Raw genomic sequence first — 23,994 nt, 5'->3', positions numbered from 1 at the left:
AGGAATGGATGCTTCCGAATATAGCCAGCAGAGGCCAGCAGGCATCTTGAGATGAATGTAGGAAGCAAAATCTTTTTACATGAAACCCTATCTGAAAAAGGAATAAATAAATAAACCGCTCTGTGCATGTTAAGTGTGAGCATTTTATGACTCAAGAACTGCCCGAGGATTCCTTGTCCTTTTCTAATGTTATTAGAAAAGAACGTTAATGGCTCTATTTGCATGATATTAATATTCTGATCAGCTTATGTTAGAGATTTCAGATCACCAGCACTTGGGCTATAGCTGATGTTGTCTGGTACCCCAGAGAGACACTGATGCCCTGCAGTAAGAAATGTCATACATATTTAACTGCAAAAAGAACAGTACTCAGTTTGTATGAAGTCATTTGAGTTGATGCTTGTCTGTCAAGAATATTTCTTTTCGATTAAAGAAGGAAAAGGAAATCTCCAATTGCTGAAGTGAAACAATTTTCAGCCTCATCTATTGAAATCTGAGGGATTTAAGGGCTATCACACTCCATTTTATTGAAGAACTACCACCTCTATGTATACAGAAGAAGGAATAACACTGGTGGAGAGCTAAATTTCAGCAGAGGGCTGTCCAAGTGGTTTGATTAGCTGCAAAAACAACCCTGAGGTCTGTATGTGAGACATGGGTTATACTTTGCTCACTCTTGTGATAGTGGAATAGCAGATTTATACACTCAGTTGCTCAGCTTGGTAGTGCTCCATTGTTGAATCACTGAAACTATAATAAAAATCCTGGAATATACCACAGAACATCAAGGTTAAGAGTTGAGGTTCTTACAAACCTGGATCAAGGTGATATTAGAAGCAAATAATTTTCTCATTCAGAGAAAGACACACCCCACTGAATGCCTGCATTGTTAAAATGATTTTGCCCTCCAGAATATTTCTGGGTTGAGTGCCCCTGGGCATTTAACATGAAGGCAGCTCAGTAACTTGTGAACCCTCATTTGGGATCACAGAAGCTTAGAACGTAAGAGTTAATTTGGCTGTGTAAAATAGTTGGAAACAAAATTCGTTCTCAACCCAACTATGGCAGCATTTCCAAAGCACTGTATATTCCATGTATCAGGAAAGCTTATTCTACCTTGCATAGGAGATTCCCTACACCGGATTTCATAATGATAGGAAAAATACTTTCCTCTTGAGCAGGAATAGAATCTTCCTATTTTGCAAATGATTTAATGATATAAAGTAGTCACTTTGACCCTAGAGTAGGCATGGGCAAACTTCAGCTCTCCAGGTGTTTTGGACTTCAACTTGCATGACTTCGGTTGAAGTCCGAAACACTTGGAGAGCTGAAGTTTGCCCATGTCTGTCCTAGAGCCACTTTGACTGCTCTATAGTTGGCCCTCCACATTTGTGGGTTAAACTTCTGCAAATTCAATTATTCACATATTTGATTAATATGTTTTCTCTAGGAATCTCTAGGTTCACCAGTGCAACTCTATGGTCACCTTCCACTATAAGTTGTGCTAAAGCACCTAGAGATTCCTAGAGATAACACTATTGTAGACATTTGTAGCTTCTCCAGTATGATTTTATAGTCAGCTTTCAGTGGAAGTTGACCACAGAGTCTTGAAAGACCGAGAGATTCCTAGACAAGTGCTCTCTCAAGTAAAATGTGTGTGTGCGTGTATATATATATGTGTGTGTGTGTGTGTGTGTGTGTGTATATATATATATATATATATATATCACACAGTAGAGTCTCACTTATCCAAGCCTCGCTTATCCAAGCCTCTGGATAATCCAAGCCATTTTTGTAGTCAATGTTTTTAATATATTGTAATGTTTTGGTGCTAAATTTGTAAAGGGAAATGATACGTTTTGCCCATTTTTAGTGTTAGCTTTTTAATGATGTGTTCTTTAGTCCTTTTCCATTTAATGCCAGAATCCATACATTTCAAACATGGTCTGTGCTTTTGGCCTTTTTTTCAGGTTTCCACAACCTCCCATTTATTTCTGTGGTCAAGGATTAAAGTGTTTGCCCTTTTTTGGTACCAAAATACATTTAAAAGCTAAAAAAAAAAGACTGGGTTCTACATTTTGGCAATTTCTTGTTTTCAACAGTGTTTTGCCGCAACCTGTTAAATAAACTGCAAATATCTGTATTCAAATTAAACAGTCCCTTGTAATGTCCTATCTTTTTCACCCCTTTATAACATGACATTCTAGCAGGTGGAGAGGGCAATAAGGATTAAGAGTTGGACCATTGTTTTGACTTCTTATGTTCTATTAGTTTCGCCTAAAATAAATGCTACTTGCATCTCAAATGCAATTGAGAATTGTTTCTAGGATCCAGAAATATTTCTGTGTCGAGTGCCCCTAGGCATTTAGCATGAAGGCAGTTCATAACTTGTGAAACCTCATTAGAGATCACAGAAGCTTAGAACATAAGAGTTTTGGTGATTCAAAATCAAGTTCTATCAAATATAGAACTCTCTTCCCACAATAGCCTATTGGTTGTCAGTGAGAAGCCCCAGTTGTAATACAGTAGCCCCACATATGTTCTCTGGCAACTGGTATGTCTGATCATAGCATGAATATATCATAATCATGACTAATAGCCATCACCAAATAGTCAATCCTCCGTGTATTTCTCTAGTGCCCTTTAACAGCTTCTTATCATCATTATAATGCAACCTATTAGGAGCTTTGGAAACTCACTGTATATCAGCAAAAGAGACATTAGATCCTCCTATGCTCCTCAAACACTCTGGTGTTCATATACAGGATTTGAGAGAAGCAGATGTACCTTTCATGTGGCTTATGTATGATTAAGGGGAGAAGGACTGTATTGTAATGATTATTATAATACTATAGTTAGTCCCAATCAGAGTAGATCTATTGGGTTAATGGAAAGTTGCTAAGTCAACACTTAATGCAGGTTCATTGGTTCACTGGGTCTGTTTAGTTGGAACTATGAATTGTATTTAGGTTTTGGATTACAACTTCCAGACTCTCCCAGACAGCATAATTATATACCATGTATAACACTGTTTGTACAGTTTTTCCTTTTAGTGGCAAAACTAATGAACAAAAATGTCATTCATAGTGTTGCTTGGCTCTGATTGCTGCAAAAAACAAAACAACAACAACAACAACATAATGGGGCATGCAAATACCTATTAACAAGCCTCTTGTAAAGCAATGAGGATGGTTTCTCTGTCTTAATTCCTAAGGTCTGTAATACTTTTGTTACATTTGCTGTGAGAGTTGTTGATCACTTCTAATCATTAACCCACTCAAGAGTGCTAATGTTTGTGAAGATACCTCAGGATCTTTTGTGTGCATATGTTTTGTAACATTATATTAAATTTCTCCCAGACTGTGGCATGCTTCAAGTCAATTCAGACTTATGGTGGCCCATATCACAAAGTTTTCTTGGAAAGGTGAGAGGTTTGTCATTGCCCTTCTTTTAGGCCGATTTGACCAAAGTTACTCAGTAGGTCTCTATGCTTGCATAGAGATTTGAACCCTGATCTCCAGGGTTTGTAGTCCAACATTACACCAGGTTGACTCCTGCAGCCACATTTTATTTATACTAATGAGGATGCTGTTGTGTGCAAAACATTTTCTACCTTGAGGATTCTTGGATGGTTTTGTGGCTTTTCATTCCAAAACCTAATTGATAATTCTTTGTGCATCTATGCTAATCCTGTCTCTGCTAGATATAACCATAAGAAAGCCCTAGCTCCAAGGATTTTTCTTTTTTGTAAGATTTAGCATTTGCCTTCTTCTAGCATCTCCTGTGTATTTAATGAGATTGGCAGCTTCTGTGTCACTGAAACATCATCCCAGAACTAGTGATACTGTATATGTGAACAGCAACCTCAGTTATCCAGAAGGAATATGCTTTTAAAATATTTTCCCTTTAAAGTCATTATTGGTTGCTTGGTTAGGTTTTCCATTGAGTGGCTTGCTCTTTACAGTTGACAAGAAGTAAAGCTGACAGGATGCAGACTTGGGAGGACTAAGATAGCTCAGGCTCAACATATACATAAGGCAGATCTGTTTGCTTAGCAAGTGTTGCAAGAAAGCATTGCTTTTTATATTCTTGTATTTATTTGGATTCACTATCTGAATGATATAATTATCCTAACAGAAGCTTCCTTCAAATGTGTGTAGCTGTTTTAAGCAAGAGTGACTGACAGTTCTGGGGATTTGACACAAACCTTCCATGTCAGTTCTTGGCTACTATGTTGGTTTCTTTGTTTTCTTTTCAAAATGAATAAATGCTGCCATCCTTTCTCTATGTGCATAATGGCATGTGTAGCTTTTAATACCTTTCAAGCTCTTAGTAGGATTGTTTAGGTGTCTGTACAAATTAATACACCGTGAAAGTAAAATTATGGTTTTGTTACTCCAGTCCCTGAAATCTACCTTTCCAAATGAAACTGGAGCAGGATAAAGGATTGGTTAAGGTAGCCAAGCCTAGAGGCAGAGGTTTGAGCAGGGTTGGAGATGCTGTACAGTACATTATCAAACCCTTCCTGCAGGCCAATCCAATTTGGATAATCAGGAGACTTAAGATCACAATCCAAGGTGATAGGAGTATATGCAGGATGTTGGGTGGAAGAACAAGTGGGATGCAGTCAACCAGTCAAGGAAATAAGGCTGCAAGGCAAGCAGCTGAACAAGGTTAGTGGCAGCCAGGCTAACTTGTCCAGAATGACCAAAGAGTCAGACACAAATCCAGCATCCAAATACTGCCAAACAAAAACCCAAGCTTGAGCTGGCATGCCTTCAAATAAAATTGGGTGTTCTATGCATTTAATGAATATGTAACACAGTATTGCACACAACTATGGAACACTTTAATGTTCTAGAACAGTAGTGTCCAACCTTTGGTCCTCCAGGTGTTTTGGAGTTCAGCTCCCAGGAGCATTGGCTTGGGCTTCTGGGAGTTGGAGTCCCAAACACCTAGAGGACCAAAGTTGAACACCATTGCCATAGAATAAAGAAGAAAGAGGACACACAGGGAACATAACCTAACTTCTGTCTCCTATGCAGTTAGTTGCCATTATTTATGGTCACCATGCTCTACTTTAAAAATTATACAAGTACAAATTGCAAATAGGAGGAGGAAAAGATTTCTCAGGTCTGTCTGTCTGAAACAAATAGTTAAGAATGTGGGCTAGGGAAGAGCATCAGCACTTGTTGCTCATAACAGAAGGTAGTGTTGAGTGTTTCAAGGAACACAAGTGAGCAGGTATACTTCCTCAGTTGTCTAGATTAGAAGGTATATGAGATATGTACACGTTGTTGGCATATCTCTGGTACTTGTTTTGCCTCTTAAGGCTGGCAATTTTTCCTGTTTTAGAGAGGACATCCATCTCTTTGACAGTTTTCTATTTGAAGAGCTATAGTCAAAGGCCAATTTCAAGATTAAAAAGAAAACTTCAGAAGGGAGAGGCGTGGCTATTGACGTTGCCCATCAATGCTCAGCATCTGATTGAAGCCATGTGGTCATATCCTGTTTTTACTATAGTGATATATATTGTATTTTAGCTAAATCTTAATAATCCTTTCAGACTTTGTTTTATCTATTTATCTGTCTATAATAGCATATACACATTAGATACCAGTTTGTCTTTTTAGTCTCTTTCAGTAATGTCTTTCTTCTCTTTTGACAATACATATACTGTACATTATGGCTCCTATATCCACAAGGAATAACCTTCCAAATGTTGTGCAGATAAGTAAAACCATGGATAATAGCAAACCCTATTATTTTCAGTGTGGGGCAAGCAGTGGAGGTATAGCGAAGTGAGTACAGTTTATAAACAAATAATTGAGTAATTTAAACCTTTGATAAGTGAAACATCATGTTTTGCAGATACAGGGGTTGTACTTACTTAGGTGATCCCTTGTTGTCTGAGTATGATGACTCTCCAAGTTCTTGGAAGACCCCTGTGTGTGAGTTTTTTTAATGTGTGGATGTCGGTGCACAGCCGACCAACACACAGTCTTCACAGAGTGAGGGTGGCAACCAGTGATGTGGTTAACATGACAGTGGTGGCTTCTCAATCTTTTCCCACCTTCACAGCCATTGTAACATGTACAATGTTTCTTTCGCCTGATCCACTGTTGAGGCCTTCCGATTATGCTTGGTCTGGAACCTCCTCTGTGGCTCCTCCTGGGAGTGCATGTCTCCGGTGGTTATGTCCACAGGTACATTGGAACATGCAAACCCCCTCACCACAACAAGGTGACAATCCATCGAGGACTGTCTGGTGTTCCTCATAACATCTGAAGCTACCCAGTTTGCATATGAAAAAACTTTTGTAATCCTAGTGGAAGATGAAAGTAACTATTTCAGGAATTGTTTTCTGAAGCATCTAGATCAAGGGTGTCAAACTCATTTTCATTGAGGGCCATATCAGCCTCATGGTTGCCTTCAAAGGGCTGTTGACTCCATGGGCAGAGAATTCACGGATACAGGTGGTCAGCTATAATTACATTATGTAACAGAATTTTTGTTCCTGGATTATAAATGTCATTTCCTAATTGGTTCTATTATAGAAACATTGAAAAGTTTATTAAACTGCACATATTTTGTTGCACATTGAAAGGTTAAAAATGGCATAATTTTATAAAGCAAAAATTCAGACAAAGTGCCTAGACCAGGCATGGGCAAACTTTGGCCCTCCAGGTGTTTTGGATTTCAACTCTCAGAAATCCCAATCAGTTTACCTACTATTAAAATAATAGTACTACCCTCACCACAAAAATGAAGTTTCTGGAGTATAATAATTCCTTTCAGAGTGTGTACTGAACAATTAAACAGGAAAACACTTTCAAACCAAGAATAGAACATTTTTCAATTTTAGTTACATAGTATTATTTTACATAGTGGTTGGTGCTCTTTAGTTTTTTCACAGTTTGGGTCCCCAGATGTTATTGGTGAGAGCTCCCATCATTTTTTATTATCTGCTCTGTGGACTGGGAATAATGGGAATAGCAACCCAACAGTGCTTGTGACTCTGAGGTTGGGGAGAGTTCAGAGAGCATTTTAACGTCAGCCACCATACCCACAAGTCTTGTATATAAATCCAAACTTTACTAATCATTGTTGTCAAATTGAAGATGCTTCATGATTCTGGAGAAGATGGCAACATTCTGTGCTTTTAACAAAAATTGGATTTTTGTTGTTGTTAACAAAATAATAAATATAATATATATCATGTTGTTAATGACATGATATATCCATCCATCTTGACCATCTTGAAGTGACTGGCTTGACTTTGAAGGAGCTGGGGGTGGCGATGGCCCACAGGGAGCTCTGGCGTGGGCTGGTCTGGTCCAAGATGTCACAAAGAGTTGGAAGCAACTTAACTCTCTCTCTCTCTCTCTCTCTCTCTCTCTCTCTCTCTCTCTCTCTCTATATATATATATATATATATATATATATATATATGCATGTTTATTCTTCCTATTCATTTACTGAAATTCCAAAGCATAAAAGATTTTAAGAGGAATGTTGATACAGGTGTGCTTATTGGATGATATTGCTGTTTACAACCTTGAGGGCTTGAATGAGTATATGTAACTTCAAGTTGTTTATTGATATATGCATTTCACAGAGCTTTCTTAGGCAGGTAATTGTCACAGGTGGTTTTGTCAGTTCTTTCTCTGAACTAAAGTCTGCAGCACTTGGTGTTCATTGGCAGTTTCCCATCCAAATACAAATTAGAGCTGATTGCTTAGCTTCCAAGATCGGTCAGGATCTGGTACCTTGGGATCTTAGGTAGTCAAATGGTAAACTCAAGCTAGATACAGATTAAAAAATGTATGACAAAGAACCTTTTATCCCTCAACTAAGAGATAGGAGTGGGAGAAACACCTGCATCAAGACCCCTGTGGAGGAAAGATTGATTCCCTGGTCTTCCAGTTGCTGGGTTCACTAATAGCCTGTCACTAGATGTAAGATTACGATTTTGTACAGCTTGAGTTAGGTTGTTTCTGTTGTGGCATTTGGTGGGCCACATTTCTCAGTCTTGGTGGTTAACCCATTGTATTTCAATTATTCGTCCATGGCTTGATGTGAGACCATGGCAGTTGAAGACTGAGAAGACAGAAGTGCTATTTAATAATACAGTACAAATGGCAATGAAACAACCATATAGTTCTGATGGATTCTTACTTCTAGTAAAGGCATACAATGGCTTTGAATGACGGTCTCTGTTATACTTCAATTGACTTCTTTCTTCTTTTCCCCCTTTGCCCCAGACTGCAAGTCTTCAGGGGACAGCAGGGATCCTACTTTATTGGCACTCCTGTCAATGCCTGGGGAGGGAAGGAAGGAAACGATTTTGTTTTGGCAAACAGCTGTTGGCACATGATGAACCCCTCCTGGGTTTTCTTCTCTCTGTAAACATTTGTCTGACTTTGATTGAAAGACTGGTAAGGGAGCTGTTTGCTGGGCTTTGGCTTTTTCTTGGCTTTGCCAAGGAAGAATTAATGGGAGGAGCAAGTAGAATATCCCCCTTTTCTTAATACCCATGACAACACCCTGTGGATGTTTTCTTCATTTATTTTTTGTGCTTCTGATACAGAGCAAATATAATTTATGCCTTAATTTGTTGCCTTCTTCTCTCCACTCCTCCATGAAAAATGCTGCCAGAGTGACTATGTCCAGACAGTAAAAGACAGTCTCTGCTCACAGGTTTACAGTCTGAAAGGAAATGACACCTAAAGAAAAAGCAGTGGAGAGCAAAGAAGAAGAAATTGCAGGGCTGGTGGCATGGACTGATCTCTCTCCATTCATCTCTCCTGCTGGGATGGCTGCTGGTGGGAGGTCACTCCAGGGGATTAACCTTTCTGTAGAAGTCATTGAAGTGACCCTACTAGACCTCTGGCAGCAACTGTCATTGTACAGAAAACTACAACAAAATGGTAAAAATTGAATGGGGAGGAAAGTATATAAAGTTTAGCTCTCCACATTCAAAGTTGGTAGGGACAGAGGACCCTCACAAAAGTGAAAAACCATAAATAATTTTTTAAAAAGTATTTTACATGTGAAAACACCTTAGGTTATCCAGCATGATTCGATTGTCAACTTCCCACAAGAGCAATAAAGTCTTAGAGAGAAAAGCCCTATGCCCGTTAGTTCAACACCTTATTCATTCAACACTTTGAATTAACTACAGAAAAAAAATTGCTTCATTGATACAACAAGATGTAGTGCAATGGCAATAATACAACAGAAGAAGAAAAGTTAAAGAATGGAGCAGAAGATTCTAGAGTAGTGGTTCTCAAATTCTAATCCTCCAGATGTCTTTAGCCTTCGGTTCCCAAACTTCCTGACCATTGGCCAATCTGGTTGGGGCTTCTGGGGATTGAAGTCAAAATCATCTGAAGAAGTTTGAGAATTCTTTGAATTTGAGTTTCTTTCTCATGCAGTGGACTCAATTGACAAAAGCTTAAGCTACAGTCTTTTTTCTCAGACTCAGAGGGTGCAACAATGTGCTTTTGAGAACTGCTCCTCTAGAATCTCTAGCCTTTGATTTCCCTTATGGTATTTAATGGGATTTAATGTATTTTAGAGAATATTATACTTTCTTTTAGCCTCTCTCACTTAAAAACAGTGGTTCTCAACCTGTGGGTCCCCAGATGTTTTGGCCTTTAACTCCCAGAAATCCTAACAGCTAGTAAACTGACTGATTTCTGGGAGTTGTAGGTCAAACATCTGGTGACCCACAGGTTGAGAATCACTGCCTTAAAGTGAGAGAGGCTAAGAGAGGAAAGTATAGTATTCTGTATTGTATCAGTGAGGCAGCTGTTTTCTAGACTTAATTCAAGATGTTGGGCCTAACCAAGGGTTTATAGGGCTTGGTTATCTATGGCTCTGCTGTTTTTGTTAAGAACCTGTATAGATAGTAGGCTCTGTAAGGATAACTTTATGTCCCTGCTAATGTTCTTTACATTTTAACCTCTGTTGAATCCCGTCATGCTAGCTTTTGATCTCATGTTCCTGCCTGTCTAGAAGCTTTTGAACTGTGACCTGGCTTTCCATAAGGATTGGTTACACTTCCTTACCTTTATAGCATTTGCAGATAGGATAGGAAGTTCCTCTACATTTTTGTTCAAGACATTGATTTTAAAAAGCATTAATTAATACGGGGTCCCAAACAGAACATTACAGCACTCTACTTGAGCTCTCCTTCCAAGAGGATATTGAGCGAGTAGTTAATCTTTTCTGATTAACTAATGGCTAATTGCTTCATTGTCTTTTCAAAACTGTCATTTCAAATTGCTTCTAATTGTTTTAATGTTTTATTATTTCAATTAGAGTTGTGCAAAAAACGTTGGTTTTTTGGAAGATTTGGAAGAATTTTTTTTGGAAGAAATTCTTTGTTATTGAGGATGATGGTAGATGTTCTAATTATTTCAGCTTTCCCCCAGAACTGGGACTAAGGGCAGTTTATAAATATTAAGAATCACAAATTAAACAGCTAATAAATGTATGCAAAAAGTTAATTTAAAAAGTAATACAATTGTATACAAAATTAAAAACTGTAAAGTGTACCCCCATTAAAGGCAAAATCAAGCAAGCAAGCAAGCCGAAGTCTTTTACAATTTTTAATAAAGACCTTTCCTTATTCAGGTTCACGAAGACTATAGTGAATCCATTTTTATGTCAAGTCAGGGCTCTCTTTTCCCCCATCCTCTCAAAGCTATTGACATTGAGAATTCCTCCAGAATACCTTACAGAGTATATATAAATAGCAAAACTGAGAGAAAAGGGAAGACAATATACCCAGCATCCCCTGTGATCTAGGAAAATATGAGAGCTAGCATGGTTGTAATGCTTTGGGTGCTGGACTAGAGCTCTAGAGCAGGGCTTCTTAAACATTTCCACCCACAACCCTTTTCAACCTGATTATTTTATGCAACCCCAGGTATATAGGTATACAAAACAGATATAAAATCAAACTTTTACTGATAATAAATCAGCATTTGCTAGGCTTGCTAAAGAAGCCCCTCTCTTTTTATGAAGTACAGCTGAATTATCTTCTGCAGAGTCCACTGTAAACAATGGACAACAGATTTGTGTAAACATCTAAAATCCAGCCGATGTTCAGAAAACACTTTTGTCGAATCTTTCAGAATTCCAACAGTGAGCTAAGAGGACCCCATTTGAAGTCGGGATCCACAGTTGAAGGAACAGTTCTCTTGCGAACAAGGTTTGAATCCTCATTTGGCTGTGGAAACCCACTGGGGGACATTTGGCAAGTTACAATCTTTCAACCTTGAGCACGCAAAGGCAAACTTCCACCTCAAACAAATCTTGACAAGTAAATCCTCTGATTAGAGTTGCCATAAATTATAAATGTCTTGAAAGCACACAGCAACAATAAACCTGTTCATATTTCATCCACATTGTATTTATTTCTATCGCCAAACTTTGTGTTAAAGAAAGAATGGCAAGGAACATATCTATTTTGTTGATTGATGTATATCTATACACAAGAAGGAAATGCTGGAATCTGGGAGCAGCCACCAAGAAGGCCCTTTTCCATATTTTTTTGATTGCCATGTTCAGATTTCTTAACCTCCTTTAGGCATAAATTATGGTGAACATATGCAATTGATTCTAACTGATTTTATTTGAAAGCCAAGTGGGCTACAATGAAATGAACAATGCTGAGAGATATGTGTGTTGCTCACATTACACTTCCAGCATGGCCCTTGGTGCATTCAATGTTCACTCTTTCTCATCCAGAAACTCTGGGAAGAGCTCAGAGTGAGCTACATGCCCTGTCTACTTCCTTCCACTTCACAAATTCCTTCAGCCAGAGAGACTGAGATTTGTAGGAGGGGAAAGTGGAATTCTACTCTTTGCATCTTGAGAATTCAGCCTGCGTCACTCATCCTTTTTTTAAAAAAAATTACAGAAGGTGGTATTTTTTTCTTCAAGGTGTGGTAGATTTGGCCTTTGGCTTGTCACTGTGCTTCATGCCCATTTCGTGCCTTGAGGATTTTAATCTTTGCACTGTGCCTGTATCACTCATACCAAAAGTGGTCCTGCATTTCTTCAGTAGCAGCTGCATGAAGCAGAGCTTTCCAGCTTCTCTGTCAGACAAGGAATTCTTCTTTTCCTTTGCTCTGGAGCAAAGTTTTCCAGCATCATCTTTAGGATTTTTTTTAAAAAATAACCTTTTTGGATCCATGCTATGGATAATGCAGACTCTGTTACATTTTCTAATGGGCAGAATCACCAAAGTTCTTGGATACTTCTGAGGACTGCATTGTACATAAATTATCTCTGGAGATGTGAATAAATGTGGACCTCAGGGAAAATTTATTATTCCATCAGCCAATAATGCGTGACATTCGTGAATTTAATGGCAGACCTTGAAGTGTATAAAAATTTAAGCCCAGAGAAAGGTAAGGATATATATTTTTAACTGAAATGATATAGGTATATTTCATAAAGACATTGCAGATTTTTAGAAGTCTTTTGGATAAAGGAAATATGTGCACACTTCAGACTCAATCATTGTGGGTGAAGTTGCATTCTGTATTTAATGAGGGCTGTGTTACTATTTGTGTGTAAATGAACATGGGAAGCAGGCTGTAGATGATTGTCCATATAATGTAAATTGGTAAGGGCTGACTATTTGTCTCCTTCTCCCAACATATTATTTGATGTGGAGTTGGATCTTAGAATTTGAATATGTAAGGAAAGGTGCTTCTGCTCATAAATGGGAGAATCTGTGATTTTGCATTTCTGCCCCCAGGATACAGCCTTCTGCATCTCTAGGAATCCAGAGTGGTCCTGAGGAAGGGGATACAACGTAGTGGAAATGCCCTGGCATTTTTCACAAGCCAAGAGTAATCTCTTTTATGATATAAGCCTGTGAATATATGTCTACTCAGAAGTAAACATTATTGCATTCAGGGAGATTTACTTCCAGGTGTGTGTGTGTGTGTGTTTGTGGGGAGGGGGATTAAAGCCATGCTAATACAGTACTCAGGAATATCTGATCTAACCCATTTTGGGGGGAAAACATTTCCAGAATGATTCTCATATTCACAAACTTTGCTTTATTGTTTACATTCAAGTTTTTATAGTCACTTATGTCTTATCTTGAATAAAGATGGGTGTCAAGAGAGTGCTGTAATGAATCAATCAGCCAGGTATTTTGAAGGATTCTTTATGCTTGGTGGGAAGTGGCTATTTTAGTTTTAAAACAGACTACATTGCTGATATTGACAATAATTCATTTCATTTAGTTTGTATGATGTATATTAGTGCTCAGTGTGGTAAGATGAGGTACTGGTCCTTCTGTATAAATAAATGCAAACGGCTCATGCAGTTCAAAAACATTTTTTCCATTACAGAGCACTCTGGTGCCTCATTGCTTGTAATGGGGGCAGGAACACAGACCATTGGAAGCCAGCATTTCTACGGTGTTGGTGATACCTGTTGAAAACAAAACTTTTTGACTTTACTGCCATTCTTTTGTATGCCTGTCTCCTCCCTTATTTTTTAAACCAAATTGTATTCTGGATATAAAGGACAAGCACCAGAGTTCATATAATTCCCTTGTTTTGCGGGAATGGTTTATATTCTGACAATTTCATGTAGCATTGACATACTTAAGCTCCTGCTCACTTGAGAAGAGATCACCTGGTCAGACATTTGCCTTTTACACAATAGCATGTGCCTATTAACCATTTACATGTAGACAGTGCATCTAAATAGATGCCACAGAGAGTGCAGCGGTGTACAATGTGTTTTACATATCAATATTTATTGCAGGTATCTTCTGTTACAGCACTTGCATATCAGTGCTTAAGAACTGACGCTGGTAGGAATCAACCAGATAAAGTGGGTAGATATGCAATGATCCATAAAGAGGAGAAAATAGGGCATGGATTTTCCTATGTTAGATTATATGTGTATAGTATTAATGTCTCATGTATAGACTCAATATCTTGAGTTTCATCTAGACATGCTCCAAAAAATAACTCTCCCAAAGTGTGTGGTTTGCTCTTCTCTACGCTTGCATGTCGTGAACTCCACTTTGTGGCCCCATTTCTTAAGGTTGGCTCTGCATCTTGTGGTGCCGGAATGCAGTCTGTTCGGTGTCTTCCAAGTCACCCAGTCTTCTGTGTGCTCAGGAGGGAATCTCTCAGTCAGTATCAACCATGGCTTGAGATTCTGGGTTTTAGCCTGCTACTTTTGGACTCTCACTTGCTGAGGTGTTGCTGCGAGTATCTCTGTAGATCTTAGAAAACTATTTCTTGATTTAAGGCATTGGTGTGCTGATATCCAAACAGGGAATGGGCTGGAGATGTCACTGTCTTGGTCCTTTCATTATAGGCTGCTACTTTCGGCGGATGTCAGGTGGTGCAATACCGGCTAAACAATATAATTTCTCCAGTGGTGTGGGGCGTAGACATCCTGTGATAATGCAGCATGTCTCATTAAGAGCCACATCCACTGTTTTAAGATGGTGATATGTGTTCCACACTGGGCATGCGTATTCAGCAGCAGAGTAGCAAAGTGCAAGGACAGATGTCTTCACTATGTCTGGTCCAAGTGTAGTAAAAATATAGCTTTATTATCTGTTGTTTTAGGTATCCATAGGGTTTTTTGGCACATATCCCCCATGAATATGGAGGTCATGTGATAAATACATTTTAAAATAATTACTACAACTTATAATCATTTGGAAAATTTTTGAATGTGATTGTGGAGATTGCTAACAATTGATGGGTAACTCCAATGCTCTTATCCCCTTCTTATACTGCTTTCTCTTTCAAATACATTTAGCTTGGACAGCCCTTCAGACAGAAAATGCCTCTAAATAGAGGAATAACCTCTGCAAACCAGAACACATAGCCATTAGCCACCTTAGTGCTAGGCTAAATAGACCAGTATTCTGACTTTCTGTAAGAAAGATTTCTGTTGCTTCCTTTCTCATCATCTTTCTGTCTAAAAACATGTCTGCTCCCTTTGAGTTTTCCTAGTTCAACCTCCTTATTTCTTTTCAAATCTAATACACCTTCTCTTGACTTCTAATCTTATAAACTGTTGGTAAAGCTCACCAGTTTTGCATTTTTGGCTGACTAGGTTTGTGGTCTCAAGAAACACAGAGAACTTGGAAAAAGCATTGTTTTACACTACAGTTTCTTGAATTTCTCAGCAAAGAAGAACATTGTTGCAGTGGTTCTAGCTTTTGTCCCCAAGTATGGGGTCTACAGGCCTTATCAGCGTCATAGCTAGATTTTAACACATAAAATGATAATTTGAAGCTGGAAATAGACCAATAGCTGAGAACCAACTGGGATATATCCATTTTTATGAGCAACCTACTTGTCTTGTCTTCATAGATGTTAAGATGGACATTGGATTATGTCTAAACAAACTTTCGTGGTTTGGTTTTGTGCTACAGTATTTAACTCTGTGGTGATCCATCTTCCTGTTAATATGCCAGAGGTGATGGGTGAGATGGGTCTCAGTACAGAACCATCATGGGATTTCAGAGTGTTGGTCTTGGGATAGTCTGGATGGAATTTGTTATTGAGTGTGGTTCTACTCAGTGCTACTAGTCCCTATTCCTGAACTATTTGTTGCCTATGCTTGGCCAGTTTCTAGGAAAGAATAAAGTGATGACTGTAGCAATGAGCACTAATATGGTTCTGGTTTGTGGCACATTGTGTGTTTGTGTGTGTGTAGGGGGGGGGGATGCTTGTTTCGGACATCAAATAGCACTGGCTTGGGCTCATATTCTACCAGTTGTTGAAAAGGGGTCTGAGTCCCATCAGCTAAAGGATAATTCCTTCTTCTGCTGTAAACTACCTGCTTCATTGACCTACCACTGACAAAGGCTGTCAATATAATACTGGTGTTATATTGATTTATGTTCCACTTTTTCTTCACCCTGGGGCTTTCAGTACCTTTCAAAAGTTGAAATAGAGCTAAAACCATTCACATTCAAAAATTAACCTGTGTCCCACAGTTTCATGCCTTCTTACACAAATTGACTAGTGTGGAGTTTCTAAATGTTTCTTTAATCTGATCACCAAAGTTAATAATACCTATCCATAGGTGACTAGGCAAAAGAAAACTTAACACTGGCGGATTATTTTGGGGGGCATGAAAAGGTTAACAAGGGCATGTATAAGATGAGCTAGTACATGTTGAGCATCCCTTATCTGGGATTCCAAAAATAAAAACTCTGAAACTGTTCATATGTGTGGCTGGAAGTGTCACCTTTGTGTTTTTTGATGGTTCAATGTATGTAAACTTCGTTTCATTCACAAAATTATTAAAATCACTGTGCTATAAAGATTACTTTTAGGTTATGTGTATAAGGTATATATGAAACGTGAATGAAGTTTGTGTTTGGATTTGGGTTCACCTCATGAGATGAATAAGATCTCTCTCTCTCTCTCTCTCTCTCTCTCTCTCTATATATATATATATATATATATATATATATGAAAATAGCAAGTATTTCAAAATCCAGAAAACTCCAAAATCCAAACTTATGCTCCAATGCATTTCCTGAGTGAGATACTCAACAGTGTTGTGGTTTTCTGCTTTGAGCATTGGTCTCTGGCTAGCCAAATTCAAAAGTTCTGTTGTGTTCTCAAAAGGTAAAGAAATCAAAGGAGGAAAATGGTGAAGTTAAATTATTCTAGGAAACAATTTCCCATTTCAAACAGTCTTAGAAAGCCTTTCAATGAGTCACATACCCAGCACACCATTTAGAGGAGAGGAACATGTACAGAGGATTTAGTCTTTCTGAATTCCAGGAACTGTGTTGATATTTTTGGTATATAGAGCTTGGAGATTAATTTCATGTATATGCTGAAGCCAAAGAGAGTAATAGATGAGTCCATCTGTTTCATGTGTGGTGTTTTATAAGGTAATGGATATGTGAATAGGTGTTTAATAATTGACAAGGATTAACTTTGTTACGGGCTGCTTTGCTAAAGTCCTTAAAGTAGCAGGGAGAGACCAAGAGAGTCCAATTTGAATCAGCCACAGGAATTCCTTTTTCCATATAACAGTGATTCTTTCTGTGATTTAAAAATTTGTTTCTCTTGTTGAGAGTATTTGGATGGAAATGTTTCATTTGATTTAAGGTTACTTTACTTTTTATTCACCTGGCTTAATACAATTCCCAAGAGCCTAAATGTACCTTTCTTATTTAGAATATTTCTAATTAACATAGTCATTGCTCTAGATAAGCAAAGACATTTCCCTTTTTAGTGGTGAAATAGTTGGGAGTGTTCAACGAATTCCCCTATGTTCTGCCCAACGCAAGCCAGTCCCCTGGGCTTTTCATTTATGCCACTCACGTAACCTACATTATAGTTTTAATGAAATGAAAATGAACAATGTTCTTCACTTGACTGCATCTGTTTAACTAGAAATACATAGAATCTAGAAGTCTCCATAATTCTTGATCACATAATACATCACAGAACTGTTAGAGTTGTGTGAAAACAGGCAAATTGCTTTTTATTTGTTTATATATATATATATATATATATATATATATATATATATATATACACACACACACACACACACACACACACACACACACACACACACACACACACATACACACACACACACATACATACACACACACACACACACACACACACACAATATTCTAGTCCTCATGGTTTGAAAGAATAACGTCCGATGAGAAAGCCATCTGGCACTTCCCTGTGCTGAAACTGGAGAGGATAAGGACAAGGGATCAGTTTTATAATACACAGTAAATTCCTTTTTCTTCAAGATATTTTTCTAGAGTGGACTACAAAGGAATCCTGCAGGGCCTTTGAGGCCAACTAAGATAAAGAAATTGTACTACAAGCTTTCATGGACTTAAGTATTCTTTGTCAGATGTAGACAAGGGTTGAGTCAAATTTGCCATACAAGATTTTGTAGGTCTGCAAATCCCATCAGTCCTACCTGCCACAGTTTATGGTGAGAAATGTTGAAATTTAGAACCCAACAACATCTGAAAGATCACAAACTTTGTTCACTCCTATTACTGTATATGAATATTTTATCTTCCCTAGAGGTGTAGGTAATTTCAGATTTGTGGCTGGATTGGTTCATTTGTGTCCTGCTCCATGCTTTGATACTCCCCCAGATACCCTTTAGGGAACAAGCACTGTATTCCAGACTCTTGCAAATAAGATGGACTGGTAAAGCTAATAGAGTTACTGGAGATAAACTTGCTTGAAAGGGATTGTTTGCAAGGAAAAGTGGAGAAGAGAAGTCAAAGCAATTCTCGAAAGTCTGGAGAGTCCTAGACAATTCAAGATTCAAAGAGTCAAGCTGGGCCATTATTCAATATAAGAGCAAAATCACAGCAACATACAGTGGAACCTCTACATAAGAGTGTTTCAACCTAAGAATGTTCTGAGTTAAGAGCTATTGCTCGGCCCAGGTTTTGCTTTGACATAAGAGCAGCATTTTGAGTTAAGACCTAGCATCGGAGGGAGTTCTAGCATGAGAATACAAGGCTTTAGGGCTTCAAGGGAGCAGCCATCATGCCTTGTGCTCTTGTCTGCTTCAGGAGATTGATGTCTGCTTTGCTCTTGTTTGCTTTGAGGAACTTTGGGTTAGCTGACATTGTGGTTTTTACTCCTGGCTTCATGAAAAGAGAGAGGGAGAGAGAGCAAGAGAGGGAGGGAGGCTGGGATGAGTGCAGTATGAATAAAATGATGCTTCTACTTCTTCACTTTGTGATTTGTGTTTCTTTGCCATAACTTTGTGCTTCTACCATTTTAAAATTGATCTTCCTTTTTTATTGTTTCATGTGAATGCACATTAATACATTATACGTTATTTATAAAGTACATATTCTTATTTAAAAACACATAACAAAAATGCGGGCGGGGTTCGGGAGATCAGAATGGATTAATAGCAAATTTGCTTTGAAGTAAGAGTATTTTGAGTTATGAGCTTGGTCACAGAATGAATTAAGCTCTTCAGTCAAGGCATCACTGAATGCATCACTAAAGCTGGAGAATGGTCAGTTGTTCCCAACAAGATCAGAGATGTTCCTTAAATTGGTTGACGTGAGCTATCCCTGATTAAGAGAGCTTCTTTGGTTTTGGCTGAAAGACTCATTGACCATTTTTGTTCTACGCACTTGTCTACAGGTTGAAATAGAAGGCTTGGGGCTGGGCCTCTTCATCTGATGTGCCGGTGGAACCAGTGTCTGATTAGCCTCCAGAGTATCCTGAGGCTGCCATTCCACCAGTTGAGCTGAAAGATCCTTCTTAGAGTCCCAAGTCCTGAGTCATGAGAGTCAGAGACTTGGGAGACACATATCCATATCACTACTAGGCTATGATTGACTTTGGGATGGTCTATCTGTCTTGCTCTCTCTCTCTCTCTCTCTCTCCTCCACTCTCTTTTGGCCTGACTAACTTTATAGCATTTACAAGTTATTTTCTGCAGATATATGACTCACTAGAAAAAAAATCCTTGGTAAAGTAGAAGGCAGTAGACAAAGAGGAAGGGCACGTTACAGATGGATAAAATCAAGGAAGCCTCAGCCCTTGGGTCTGCAAGACTTGAATAGGGCTGTTGAAGATAAGGCGATCGGAGCTCCCTCAATCATAACATTATCAGAAATCAAAGCGTACTTGATAACTGAGTACAAGAACAAAATTGGTTAAAAAGCCAATTCATATTACTGAGATCTCTTGGGCAAATCACTGGTTCACAGACTGTTCTACCTCACAGGATTGATGAAAGAAAGATGGATTAAAAAAAAAAACACTCCCTCAGGGCACATCAACTATCAGATGCAGTTAATTAATTAGTATCCCCCCCCCATTTTTCCCCAACATCGTACCCATACAGGGCAGGAGAATCTAGGGACCTAATCACATAATTGGGGAGAAAGTGGAGGGAACCATTTTACTCCGTTCCCTCCTGTTGAGTCCGTATTCTGAGATAGCCAGCCATCCCACATCATTTCCCTGTCCATCTCCCCCCTGTTTCTCTCCACTTTCCCCCATTTGGAGTCAGGTAAGCACTGTTCTGGGCTTTGTTCCCATTAACTGCGGAAACAGAATTCCATGAAGTCCCACCGGAAGTGTCTTTACATCAAGTGATGGTCTCCATGGGACTCTTGTTTCCGAAGTGCATGGAAACTGAGCCCAGAATCTGAGGGATGAGGTCCTAGATAAGGTTTTCAACATTTGAATCTGAATTTGCATGTTCCTGCTTAAAACAGGCATATGCCTTATAGGTAACAAGCAGCTTAATGAGGCAACTTCAGGGTCAGCAGTGTTTATTTTGAGCTGCGCATTAAGAAGGTCAGATTTTAGGCTTGTGGGATCAACTTAAACAAACAAAAATTGAATCCCATAGTCGACCAGCTGGAACCAAGCATAGAGCAAATGAGCTCCATAAGCCATAGTACTAACATACACACATCTACTTTTGAGTTACTATATGAGGTATCCTAACAGTTAAATTTATTGTTGTTGAATATCCTGACTGTTCATTGTTGTCCCTTCCAGAAACCATGATGAGATCCATGCATGTAATGGAATGTGAGACCCCAGTTACACTATGGAATCACGGCACTTTGATATTGCTTTAACAGCTTTAGTTCCATCCTACAGAATCCCGGGATATGTAGTTTCACAAAGCATTTCAAATTCTCTAAAGTCTCATTGAATCACAAATTCCAGTTTTCATAGGATACAGCAATGGCAAATAACTGTAATTGTACAGCATGAAAGGAGGTGTCTGTGTGAATCTTGATATGGAAAATCAGATTCACTACAGTATCCATCTATTCTTTCTTATTCATTCCTTTTCCTCACTCCTTCCATTGGGTTCACTGGAACACAGGGATTAATGCCTATATTCTCCTACTGTAATCCTTTAACCTTATCCCCAGTGATCCTAACACAGCCAGGCTCAGTTCCCTGACATTCAGCTGAAGTTGTTCACAGGATTATGGTTAAACTCCTGTTTTTAACCCTGTTTCAAGATCAAGTGAATCTTCCGTAGTCATTCAAACATAACCTTTAGGGCCTTTTACCCTAGCACTCAAGACCTGGCTCTTTACTAGAGCTTTTGATCTATGTTAATTTTATCAATATTTGTATGTATGTTTTTATCCTTTACAATTTTATCTTGTAAATCGCCTAGAGCATCTTGGATGGAGGGCGATTAATAAGTAATAAAAGGGCTTATTTGAGCTGTACCTCATGCTTTATTGTGGGAACTTAGATGGCAGATGGAAGAAGAATGAATTTTCTACCAGATGGTTTGTAAGGTTTCTTTTTTAAAAAGACAACTGAAAGTTGCATTTGCAAATTAAAAGTTGTTTCTAGCTCTTATAACTGTGATGACAACTATCAATTTTGTAGGATGACTTGGAAGTGGAATGTAGAAAACTTATTCTTTTGGACTACAGCTTTCAGAGGCTTCTAACCAGCATAAGCAAGATGGCTGGAAAAGTGATTTGTAAAACTTTCTTACCTGTTGTCTTCCTTCAAGTCATTTCCGTCCTATGATGACCATAAGGTGAATCTCTCATGGGATGTTCTTGGCAAGCTTTGCCTTTCTCTGAGGCTGAGAGAGTACCATTTGTCCATGGTCATCCAGTGAGCTTCCATTGCTGAATGGGATTTGAACCCTGGTCTCCTGAATCATAGTCAAATGCTCAAAACCACTACATCACACTGACTCTCTCTCTGAACTATGTGGAATTAATTATCTTTAAAGCAACTTCCAAAAAAGCTCAATGGAAGTATAACTTCACCTGTAAACTGCTTTGATTTTTTAAAACAGGCCTATTGCATGATTCATGCATTTTGCTCACGTAAGTGGATAAACAATTTATTAAGAAGCAACCATGAATCTGAGCACACGAGGTTTCTATCAATAAAAATTGTTGTAATGTATTCCCATCTTTGGAAGAATTGAGCATAATGTATGCAAAAGTCTGCAGCTCTCCCCAATAACTTGCATCATTCTGGCTGGGTTTCCTGCTTACACAGTGGCTCTTTCTCAGAGCCTGCATAAGCTGGAAGAAGAACAGATCCTGTGTGAATTGAGGGGGTCCAGAAAGACCTTTGATCCCTCGTTTAGTTTCCAGCAGTGAGCCTTTTAAATAGGCAAGTAGATGTGTTTCTCCTTTTTATATTTCTCCTTTAGGGTTCCTGCATGGGTTTTTTTTGCCTCAGGGCAGACTGAGCTGTCTTTTGTAGTTCATAATCCTTGGACACTTGAGTTAGCCTGCATGAACCGTAGTCTCATGCAGGAAAATCCAGTCTCATTTTTGTTGCTGCAGCTAAACCATTAATGAAGAGAGGGAATGCATGGTGGAAAAATGATTTGTGCTAAGGAGCTGGATGTTTTCATTGCATGCAGTAGGTGCAAAGATTGAGACCAGAAGAGGTTTTTAGATGTTTTAATGGCATAAATAAAGTTATGACTCATTATCAGAGATCACTAGCTCTTGCGGCTACATAACTGTACTTGTTCTGAAGCAGTGCAGAGCAATTAATATGTTTTTTTAAAATTAGCAATGGTCATGAGAGAATCTTTGGACTTCCTATATTAATTTCTCAATAATAAAATACTCTGCCTGGCTTGGTTCCTGCAGAGTATTTCTCATGCAGGAAGGAGGATGCCGACAATTATTTTTTCCAGATATTTTCTGTTTGACAGAAAGTGGATGGACTGACCTCTTTGCCTTGAGGGTAAAAGAGATTAATTCCTATGATCTGATCTAGCATACCTGTGAATGCTGAAAGTCCATGAATAGTGATGTAATGGTCTGACTTCAAAAATGCAGTTTTAATCTCTGCCAAGAGTGGATGTTTTTGTAAGACAGATAGGCATTAGTTGCCTTATTCATGATCAGGGTAGCCCTAAATATTTTGCACTACAACATAAGTAGCTCAGAAATCTAGAGTTGTTGAAGAACTTGGTGATATGAGGATTACAGCTAAGTTTAGAGGCAAAAGAGAAAGCTGAGTTGCAGATGACACCATCATCTCAGCTACAAAGAAAGTCTTGGCCCCATAGATGTCTGAGACAGGAATGCACTTAGGATGACCCTATGGAAGAGAGAACTCCATGAACTCCAGGTCCCTTTCATACTACACATTTATTACATTACAATTCCATACTTATTGCCGCAGGTCCATACTATGAAATTTTAGGATTTGCAGTTTAGAGAGGAAGAATGTTTAGAAGTCTCAGCCAGAGAACTTTTCAATGTAGAGCAAGTAACAGGAAATGTTTTTCCCCAAACGATGGAAAAGCTATTGTTGTTCAAGGAAATAATACTACTCTATATCGACTAATGGGGCCCCTGGTGGCACAGCGTGTTAAAGTGCTGAGTTGCTGAACTTGAGGACCAAAGGGTGCCAGGTTCAAATCCCGGGAGCGGAATGAGCGCCCGCTGTTAGCCACAGCTCCTGCCAACCTAGCAGTTCGAAAACATGCAAATGTGAGTAGATCAATAGGTACCGCTCCGGTGGGAAGGTAACGGCGCTCCATGCAGTCATGCCGGCCACATGACCTTGGAGGTATCTATGGACAACGCCGACTCTTTGGCTTAGAAATGGAGATGAGCACCAACCCCCAGAGTCGGTCACGACTGGACTTAATGTCAGGGGAAACCTTTACCTTTTACCTATATTGACTAATAGCTTTATCCCCTATAAATTGATATTGTATATTCTGACCTCATTAGGTTACAGTTCGGTAAGTGGTCTGCTCTTGTCTTGAGACAAAACTGCATTGCCTTCAATGATTTGGAGTGTAAAATCCAGGAATTCAGTTCCTGTGTATATATCTCACATAATATTTCATCCTTTTTAGTGTAGTGAAATATTGTACTGTTCTGGATACTGCATGCATGACACAAGAGTGTTTTCGACCATATGCTAGTATAAATTCTTAGCTGTTTTAGAATCTAGGTGCAGT

The 23,994-nt window shown here is 38.7% G+C and overlaps 1 protein-coding gene across 6 annotated transcripts in view; it reads left to right on the top strand.

The window, feature by feature from the left end:
* Positions 1 to 23,994, top strand: part of plch1 (phospholipase C eta 1) — a 218,679-nt gene that overhangs the window by 35,041 nt on the left and 159,644 nt on the right. Inside the window, exon 1 of one of the 6 annotated variants that reach the window (XM_062976687.1) lies at positions 12,059 to 12,425. The exons of the other annotated variants lie outside the window; for them this stretch is intronic. Within the exon in view, the coding sequence (XP_062832757.1) occupies positions 12,383 to 12,425 (43 nt within the window). The 5' untranslated portion in view covers positions 12,059 to 12,382. Of the gene's footprint in view, positions 1 to 12,058; positions 12,426 to 23,994 lie in introns of those variants that run through there. 6 annotated transcript variants of the gene reach the window in all.

The sequence above is a fragment of the Anolis carolinensis genome, chromosome 3, assembly GCF_035594765.1.
Source record: "Anolis carolinensis isolate JA03-04 chromosome 3, rAnoCar3.1.pri, whole genome shotgun sequence".
Lineage (NCBI taxonomy): Eukaryota > Metazoa > Chordata > Lepidosauria > Squamata > Dactyloidae > Anolis > Anolis carolinensis.
Note: the sequence above shows the minus strand (reverse complement) of the source record. Positions and strands in the feature narration are given on the sequence as shown.